Raw genomic sequence first — 10,875 nt, 5'->3', positions numbered from 1 at the left:
ATTGTTTTTTTGTTATGAATTGACAAATTTGTCCTTAATTGTATGGCAGAGATTAAAAGTAATAAATGAATGAATGGTAAAAATGTAAAATTTGTGTTTAAAAAAGAAAATAGGACAATAGTTATTGGACGTCCCAAATAGAAAAGTAGGACATTAATTTATGGACGGAGGGAGTATTATTTTTTATATTATTGACACAAATTGAACACACCCTGTTTTTGAGTTCAATTATTTAAACCATAACTAGAAAATAATATAACATATTTATTCAAATTTGTTGTATTGGACCTAAATCTAAGTCGCACATCGGAATATTAGAAGAAAAACTCATAACCTATAAATTTCACGTGAACTTCACTAGTACGAGATATTCTGGAAGAAGTCCAACAACAAAAAAAAACCGTACAAGCTCGACCGAAAGCTAATATTAACATTAGCACACAAACTAAACAGTTACAAAGTTATTCCTGGAAAACACATACAACCTAGAATACAAACTATATCTAGGAATTGCACATATCACAACAATAAGAACTTATTTTCCACCTAAGTTTTTGGACAAATGCATGATATTATTCACATAGAAAAACATGAATTAAGAAATTTCACAACCAATAAAAGAACACTTCATGAATTTTCAGCACATCAACAGAAAAGAAAGAAAGAAAAAAAAAAAAAATAGTAGACGTTCACATAGATTTTCTACACTATTTTTTCATACTCGGATTTTTTCCCAGCAGATATTTATACATTCTGAAGTTTTTTCTCAACAGCAGAGTAAAAAACTCTCCACGTCGTTAGAGTAGCTTTGTTAGTGGATATCAAAATGGCGACAATGGTGTAGTGAACAAAATCGGTTCTAACTTTCAAGGGGTTCTAAACAAAACAAAACAGAGGCCCCTAAATATATAGAATATATTTTTATTTATGATAAAATATAAAAAATTAAATAAAATAATATTTCTAACAATTTTATATGCAAAAATAGTATTACAAAATTCCAAAATTTTAAAATACTATAAATTATAATCCATAAACTCACCGTTAAAAACTCACATCACACCACCAAGCTACGTACTTTTAAGTTATAAATATATCAAATAAGTTCTATATATAGAAATTATGTATTATAATATAAATATATAATGGCCCTCGTTATATTGGACCATGGGCTCGGGCTTGTGACATCCTGCCCGCAAGCCACGCAAGATCGGATATGTCGGGATCGTAGACTGATCTCATAGGTCAACCCAAGTTCTCTCAGCGCGTTTTGTTCTCACTCACGCGTACTCTAGAAGACTTTTCAGGGGTCATCCATCCTTAAATTTCTTAACTTGCACATTATTGACATGAGTAATTTATTTAATCAACTTAATTTCTATTCAATCTCCGATAGTCTAGCACCGGTTCATCCATACACGAGATTTGACTTAGCACCGGCCCAACTCTGGGGGTATTACATCCTCCTCCACTTTAGAATGCAATGTCCATGTTGCACCATAATGATCTGTCAACGGCTAGGGCCCTCAACAATTAGGTCAACGACTGTGGCCTGTCGTAGGTCGACTTTGATACAAATAGTGACAACCTGGCCCCACAAGCCACACAAAGCCGGGTTTATGGGGATTAGAGATTGACCCATAGGTCAACACGAGTCTTTCAGCACGCTTTGTAAGAGACTTCCCTTTGGTCACCCATCCTTAAATTACTCTAGAGTTAAGCGTATTCAGTAAGGTTCCCGAAAAGGGATGTGCACATTGTTGGCATAAGTAGTCTATTCAATCTACTTAATCTCTATTCAATCTCGGATAGCCTAACACCGACTCATCCATTTACGGGAGTTGACCTAGCACCGACCCAACTTCAGAGGTATTACAGGGCGAGAGACATATATATCAAGAATTATATCAACAAGTACGAGATTTGATGTGTTATGGATGTATCCGAAAATTTTTTGACTTTGATACATATTGAAATATGAAATTAAAATTATCTCTATTTCAATGATAAGAACTCGTATATCAAATCACTATGGTGTTGATTTAATCGAGTCAGTATATCGCATCAAGTAATCAATATATATTATAAAATATTGTATGTTATAACTCAGCATATAATATTTTATAACACAACATATATTGTGTCATACAAAAATATGTATTGTACGCCTTTATGCGATATGCTAACCTGATCAAATTGGGTCAGCACCTAGTCGGTACCCATAATACATGCATTTTCTAAATATACCTTAAACAATTTATATCCATAACATTACACACCAATTTTTTTATTAACTTTTTACAAATTCAAAAACTCTTCGAAATGCCCAAAACACGTTCCAAAAACACATATCAAAGTACAAACATGTGGTTCTGTTCTCAATTATCGGACCGTGTCTTTTTTGTTCCCATTTTATTTATTGCACTTTCCCTCGTATATCATCCATCTCCACACTTCTTAACATTTCAAGATCAAATCTCTCCTTCATCATCCAAAATGATCCTAACAATTTCCCTACTAATCTCAATCCTCCCAATAATTCTAATATATTTGATCATGCCAAGAACAACTTCAACAAAAACCCTAATTCCACCAGGTCCACCAGGCCTGCCATTGATAGGAAATCTCCTTCAATTCAGATCAAGAACAAACCTTCATGTCCATCTATGGCAGCTCTCCAACAACTATGGCCCTCTAATGCACATGAAGCTCGGCCCCGTCCCCGTGCTCGTCGTCTCCTCGGCCGAGCTAGCCAAAGAAGTCTTGAAAACACAAGACTCGGCGTTCTGCAGCCGTGCGAACCACTTAGGATTGCGGAAGCTTTCTTACGATTGCGCCAACATCGCCTTTTCGCCTTACAGCGATTATTGGAGGGAGGTCAAGAAGATCACATCAGTCCATCTCTTGAACAGCAAGAAGAACCAATCCTTTCGCCGGATTCGCGAAGACGAGGTCTCTCGTATGATCAAAAGGATCTCAGCCTTCGCTGAGTCCGGCAAAGTTATCAAATTTGATGAGATGATCACGTCGGTTATGAGCATTTTGTTGTGTAGAACTGCTTTTAGCAAGAGGTACGACGAAGAAGGGGTCGATATAAGAAAGTTCCATGGCCTTTTACAAGATTCTCAAGCCATGATGTCGGCTTTCTTTGTTTCGGATTATTTTCCCCTCCTGAGTTGGATCGATAAAGTTTGTGGATCGATTCGTCGGCTTGAGAAGGTTTGGAAGAAGTTGGATGAGTTCTACCAAGAGCTGATCAACGAGCATCTCGATCCGGGAAGGGCGAAGATCAACGAGGATCAGGATGACATTCTTGATGTCTTGATTCGACTTCGAGAGGGCAGCTCTTGCTCTGTTGAACTCAGCTGGAATTCCATCAAAGCATTGTTGATGGTGAGTATCAATATTTGCAGAAATTTTTACTTTTCAGTTTAAATTAGACTTAAAGAAAGAAAGAAAGACTAGCTAAATTTAGCAAAGAATAAAGCTTCATAAATTATCTCATTTTTCAAAGTGCATGAATATTAATTTTATCTTATATTTGAAATTTTATAAAACTTAAATATATAAGTATTTGGCATTAAGAAGTATCTGCAATGAACTTCTTCCATCAATTGGCTCAAAAAGTATTTGTTTACTTTTAGGACAATGTTTAATGAATTTTATTCCTTCACGTTCACTTTACGTATGAATTTGTTTACGTTCGCTTTACTGATTTATTTCCTTTACATATGATTTATTTTTTTTACTATAAAAGACGAAAAATATACATCAAATTAAAAGTCGTACCCAAACTAAATAAGCTACCAAATGAACTTATTTTTTACATAACGGAGAAAGTATATTCTAATACAATTTCGGATGATTCTTAATGAAGTACATATTGATTAAAAAATAAATTAATATTTGGCAAAATTGTTCTGAACTTCTTTATAGTTTTGAAACTCAACGTAAATTTCTGTTTATTTTAAAAATTACATGATACCACCTTATACTTTATAAAATGTTTGCATTAAACACCACCGTGGTTTAAAAACTCAACATAAATCCCCACTTTACTTTAAAAAATTGCATAACATTCCCTTACTTTAAAAAATATTGCATGAACCCATGCAAAACATCATATAGGAAATCGTCTTCTTATCATAAAGGAAGTTTTCATGGCAGTGAGATTTTATGCAACTTTTTTTGAAAGTATAAAAGGTGTGATACAATTTTTAAAGTATATGAAAATTTTACGTTTAATTTCCGAACCACACGGGAGTTATGAACAATTTTACCTTAATATTTTGTATTTGTAGGATCAAAAGCAGTAAAATTAATACCTTTCAAGCAGACAGAGATAGTAGTATTAAATAATTATTCAAAAAAAAAGAGGAATATTTGAAATCCATTGTTTAACTTCATAAATTTGAAATTCAATGTATAGTATATCATAGAACTATTTTCTTACAGTTGTTTGTATAGGACATTTTCATTGCAGGAATAGACACAACTGCAGCCTCAATTGTGTGGACAATGACAGCTCTAATGAAGTCACCAAATGTAATGAAGAAACTACAATTGGAGATCAGAGAAACCCTAGGCCAGAAAAATCTTGTCGATGAAGATGAATTGCAGAAACTTCCCTACTTGAAAGCAGTCATCAATGAATCACTAAGATTGTACCCTCCGGCACCCCTCCTCGTGCCTCGAGAAACTATGGATAAGGGCATCCTTAAAGGCTACGAAGTCGAGCCCAAAACAATAGTGTATGTTAATGCATGGGCCATTGCAAGAGATCCCGAGAATTGGGACAATCCAGAAGAGTTCTTGCCCGAACGATTTTTGAATTCTGACATAGATGTTAGAGGGCATGATTTTCGAGTGATTCCATTTGGATCCGGCCGGAGAATTTGCCCCGGTTTATTTATGGCAACTACATCTCTAGAACTTATCGTTGCGAATCTTGTCTATGCATTTGATTGGGAGTTTCCGGAAGGTGTTATGCCGGAAGACATCGATATGGATGCTTTGCCGGGGCTTACGATGTGTAAGAAAGAACCTCTTTGTATTGTGCCTAAAACATATGTTGTTTAGGTTGTAATAATACAATTTGTGTTTTAACAAAGGGGATGTCGAAGGCGGGGCTAGTTAAAATGTAAAACTTTTAGATATTGAGAGGTTGTTTGAGTCATGAGATTAGTTTAATTAGATAAAGTTCTTTAATTTATTTCTTGTTCAAAAGTACCAAATAAAAAAATTATCCAGTTTTATTATATTACACTGTATATTTATTTTGCATCAAATAATTATTCAAATTTAACTTTTTACTATTAAAAAATTCAAATTAAAAAATCAAAGCCAACGGACAAACACACCCAAAGATTATTTTTTTTATTTTTTTTTTTATGGTGAAAGATGATGGATTTGTTGTTGAAATGCCGGTGGCGCATCGCTTGCCCTATTTGTCAGGCTCGACGGCTCCTCAAGCTGTCGGTGGCGATCGGTTAAGATAACCTTAACATGCATACAAGGTTGGGAATATGTATGGTGTGTTAGAACATGAATTCAGTTTTTAAGTGTGTGTTTCTTTTCAATTCGAATTAGGTTTGAAAGAATAGAAATTTTTTAATAAAAAAATATTTTATAAATAAAGAATATATTTTTTTCGAAAATATACAATTAAAATGCCCAAAACATGGGAGACATCTCAAAAGGAACAAATCCGTAGGGTTTGTTTAGTTTTGGTTTCGAACGAAGAGTTTGATTTGAATTTTATTTTCATATAAATAATATTTAATTTGATATTTTATTGACAACAGTAATAACGATAATTTTAATTTTAAATAAAAACAAAACACTAACATAATGGTTTGGATTTTTGAAGATTACTTATGGAGAAATGTAAAAATATCATGAGAAATATGTTGTTTGAATAAATTAATTTTGTTGTTTATTTAAGGTGAAATAATTGTGTGTGATTATTTCATGGAATAAAAAAATTATATAGATATATATTTTATTTAGAAATATAAATATTCTCTCCGTCTCATTGAAAGATTATAATTTTTCATTTTCGTCCGTCTCAAAATAAGGTTACCATTTCTTAATTTAGTAACTGTACTACCTACTTAACATAATAAATACTCTTTCAACTTACAATATATTACACAAATGTCATTACTTTTATATATTATACTATACTAATATGGATATTTTTGTCTTTTTTACTGCAACCTAATATAATACTAATATTAAAAAATCTACGTGCAAAAAGCAAACGCCACCCTATCAACGGGACGGAGGGAGTAATTTTATTTTCTTTAGGATAATTTTAAAAAGAACAAATTCCTAAGTATTCATGTGGTACGAAATTCATAATGCGCTTTACAAGTTGTTGTTATGACATTTGAAGCACAAAGGCCTATGTATAGGGAGCTGTTTTTGACTTTTGACGAGATGAGCTCCGAGGGTTGTATGGTATCGAGGGTTTTTATTATTTAGGAGTACCTTTTTTTATTTAAAATATAAAAAATACATTATTTATTTATTATACTCCATTAAAATTTGATTATATATTTAAAATATTTCGGGAATGTTATTGATTATTCCCTCCGTCGTCCCAGGTACCATATCTGCTACACCGTAGATACGGTATTTTAGGAGAGGTGTAATTAGTAGATAATTAAGAATGTATTAATAAAAATAATTATTCTATAATATAAATAATTATAAATGAAGACTAAGATAACTAATTAGTTTAATTAAAATTAAAAAAAAAATTTAAAAATTTAAAATGAGATTAAAGTGTGTAATTATTTTTCAAAAAAAGAAAGTGACATGGTATGTGGGACGGACAAAAACGGCAACGTGGACATGGTATCTGGGACGGAGGGAGTATATTAAAATTTGATTATATATTTAAAATATTTCGGGAATGTTAGAGAACTATTAGCTGATTCGATTAGTTGTTAATTGATTCAATTACATAGTTTTGACTAACTTAATATATTAGCTTCTTTGTGTTAAAGTATTTAAAAAAATAACTGTTTGATAATAAGTTTATACATAAAATGATAATTAAGGGTATTTTGTATTTTATTTTTAGAATAATTAGTTGCATTTTTTCGGTGTGTAGGATTATTTTAAATTTTTTATTACTTAATGAAAATTAAAAAAAAAAAATTCCCTCCGTCCCCCTCTAAAGATCCGATTTATCTTTTGCATCATTGTATTTCACATTAAAAATATCATTATATTCGTATAATTTTTTTTTTTATAAATTTCCTTCTATTAGTATTATAAGATACTAATCGAAGTATTTTTGCATTTTTTTTAATTTGTAATACGTTTTGACATAATAATTAATATTCAAAGTTCAACACGCAAAATGCAACGAGACCCTTGAAGCCGAACGGAGGTAGTATTAAAATATTTGTTTTTGTTATTTTCAAAGTATTTTGTAAGAGGATCAATGATTTTTTATTGAAAAAATATAAATATGATTTTCTGTTTACTAAAATTTCTCAATGGAATAATTAGGCATAAATACTATTAAAAAATAAAAAATACACACACTAATATAATATATATTATCCAGTGATTAAAAATTAACTATTAAATACAAAATATTATATTTTATATTACCAGCACAGTTCTCAATACTACACATAAAAAAAACACTGAGCAAACATAATGAGTATTAAGTTAATTGATAATTAATTAATTTTTCATTAAATTTATAATTCTAAATAAATTTATTCTAATATATTAATCAATAATAAAAAAATTTAGGTGACAAAAAAATATATAGTATATATAAATAAATTAATCATTTTAATATATATTTTTTATTTTTTCTTTTTAAATTAAAATTTTACATATAAAATAATTTATATATAACAAATTACTAATTACTTTAAATTTAAAAAAGTAATTTTGCAATTATTAAAAATATATTTTAAAATAATAAATAAATAAATATTGTAATGAAAAAATATATTAATATATGTAAATAGAATGAATTATTTTTAAGCACACCTAAAAAATAAAAGAAATTAAAGCAAAATAACTATTCTAAAAGGCTAAAATATACAACATATAAAATTATTTTCAAAAAAGTCTCATACTAATGGAATTATTACATGCGAGACTTAAGATTTGAATTTTTTTTCTAATTTTCTAATATGAGAATTGAGTTTGCAATCCAACAAAAGTTGCACCTCTGCTCCGGCTCCCTTATAAAGCATCAAGACAATTTTAATGATGGATCACCCTTTTGGGGGTGTACTACAAGAAATTATCAATTTTGTAACGAGATTTTTTCGTTTTTGAATTCACTTTTTCTGTTACTAATGATATTAGAGATGAAATTACGTTAGCTACATGAACTTTAAGAACGGAATTCCGTTACAAATATACTATTTTTTTGTAGTGGTGATGTATCAACGTAGTAACTTCATGATTTGATGATGCAATACATCAAACCAATGTTGAGTTGTCTAATTAAATCACAGCCAAAAAAAAAAAAAAAAAAAAAAAGAAGTTGTGTACACAAATTTTATGAATAATGAAGTTTGATGCTCCAGACCACTCCAGGTTGATGAAGAAGAAGTTACAGTTGCTTATAAAGAATGAGCTTTTTTGGCATATGTCTCCCCAAAAAAGAGAGTAGTATACTTATTTACACTCTAAAGTTTAAAAATAAAGCTAATATATACATATTTTCCACGTTTCATTAATACACTTATTTTAAAATTTGTTTTTCTAGGAGAATTTGGTCAAATTTTACTGTATAATTACTGTGCGCAATGCACGGTAAAAGAGGTTCCGAAGCCTCCTAACATGACATAAGCTGCAGCTTGCTGCCTTAACCTACTTTTTTTTTTTAAAAAAAAAAGGCAGAACTGCTTACATCCACCCTTGGTTTGGAAATTCGGCGCCGTTTTTTCCTGTAGTTTAAAAACGGCGTAGTACTCCCTTGTGTTTTAAAAAACGTTGCATAAAACCCCACAACCATGAAACTTTCCTCATATGATAAAGAAGATTTTCTATCCGTATGTTTTGCGTGACATGGGGGTTTTATGCAATATTTTTTAAAGTATAAATGAACGTCATGCAATTTTTTAAAATAAAACGGGGATTTATGCTGAGTTTCGAAATCACAAAGTGGTTTCATGCAACATTTTTTAAAGTGTAAGGGGCGTCATGCAATTTTTAAAGTAGAGGGGAATTTACGCTGAGTTTCGAAACCACAAGGAAGTTATAGACAATTTTGCCTAATAAAAAATTAAAAAAAATTATTTAAATTTAAAGTTTAGAAAAAACATTGCTAGGCCGTGCAAATACTCGGCAAATCAATTACTTGATCATTATAATAATTATAATTTAATAAAATATATACAAAATATATGTTATTTTGTACGTAGATAATAAATTATTTTATAATATAAATAAATAAAAATTTATAAATATATATGTAAATATAATATAAATTCACACCCAAATCATACTATTATTAATTTAAAAAATTTAAATTTAATACACATTTATATTATTATATTTATTACCTATTAAATTAATACATATCAAAACTCTGAAGATCCAAACAAACCTACACACAAATTCAAACACATCTTATAATTTAAATCAAATCGAAACTCAAACTCAAATTTTTCCCAAACCTCCGTAAAGAAATACATCCTTAGTTTTAGTAGCATATCTTTTGCTAAACCTCTTTATATATACACTTTTGCATATCATAAACTACTATTTGGAAGTGTATGTTAATATCTTTGTGAAAATTTAAACACGTGAACTAAATTAAATTATGGGTTATAGCAACACAAAATGAGGATTTTCTTAAGATTTTTTACTTATTTATTTATTTTGATGTACACAAAAGTACAAATATGGTTGAAGTTGATTTCACGACGCTAGATCCAAGAATTTTACATTCAAAACATCACATCAATACATATTTTTATCACATCAAACAACTATTTCAATTCAAAATTTTACTATTTAAAATCAAAATCCAAAACACAAATCTTATAAGTAAACACACTTGATCTAACGAGATGATCAAAATGAAGATATAATATAGGAAGTTAGTCATAACATTCTCTTGACAGGACCTATAATAATTGTTAGTTAGTCAAGTTTGTTAAAATTGTTAAGCTAAACCGTTGCCTTTGCAATTGGAAACCATCTCTCTATGGAATATAGGTATCACTAAGTTAAAAATTACGTAGACAAAAGAAGAACAGTGTGCATATAAATCTTGAAAAAATATATTATAGTGAAGGAACTCAATGCACAAGAGACACACATGGGAAGTCCATGCCCAAAACTTTGAAGTTTATAATTCTTAAGTGCCTCTAGGTTAGATTGAATAAGTTATAAAATATATATCCTAGCTAGCCGATGTTGAGACAATTGGATAACAAGGATAGACCACTTTGGAAGATCTAAAGATTGACAAAAGACTTTCACAATCTGAGGATACAATTCTTGATTGCAAGAAATTTTTAAGATGGAATCCAAAATTAGAAGTGATGTTCATTTCTATTTTGAGTTATTTGTGAACTTTGATTGTTGAATCATTGAGGATCTGTAGAAATCCTGTATTTTGATGATATCTTCTTGATTGTTTATAATCGAATTGCATTAACAAATCTATTTGTCGCTTACATTAAGTAAAAATTATTAGATCATTTTCACGCGTAAAAGAGGTTTATAGTTAAAGGTATAACAACGATGTAAACCGGTAATAAATGATTTTTGACGAGATTGTTTGATAATCCTACATGCTTTTAATTAAACATGCCATGATTGTCAAATATTTATCGTTCCTAAATGCATATAATTAATTCTATAAAATAAAGAAATTTT

General features: G+C 29.9%; 1 protein-coding gene across 1 annotated transcript; it reads left to right on the top strand.

The window, feature by feature from the left end:
• The first annotated feature begins 2,330 nt into the window (after positions 1 to 2,330).
• LOC127253001 (6,7,8-trihydroxycoumarin synthase-like) lies at positions 2,331 to 5,228 on the top strand. The gene is made up of 2 exons (XM_051277397.1): positions 2,331 to 3,393; positions 4,468 to 5,228. Exons 1-2 carry the CDS (start codon positions 2,365 to 2,367, stop codon positions 5,077 to 5,079), a joined length of 1,641 nt encoding a protein of 546 aa, XP_051133354.1. The 5' UTR covers positions 2,331 to 2,364; the 3' UTR covers positions 5,080 to 5,228.
• The last annotated feature ends 5,647 nt before the right edge of the window (positions 5,229 to 10,875 follow it).

This window comes from Andrographis paniculata, unplaced genomic scaffold, assembly GCF_009805555.1.
Source record: "Andrographis paniculata isolate CXL003 unplaced genomic scaffold, ASM980555v1 Contig49END, whole genome shotgun sequence".
Taxonomy (NCBI): domain Eukaryota; kingdom Viridiplantae; phylum Streptophyta; class Magnoliopsida; order Lamiales; family Acanthaceae; genus Andrographis; species Andrographis paniculata.
The sequence above is the reverse complement of the archived record's forward strand: the minus strand, read 5'-3'. Positions and strand labels throughout refer to the sequence as shown.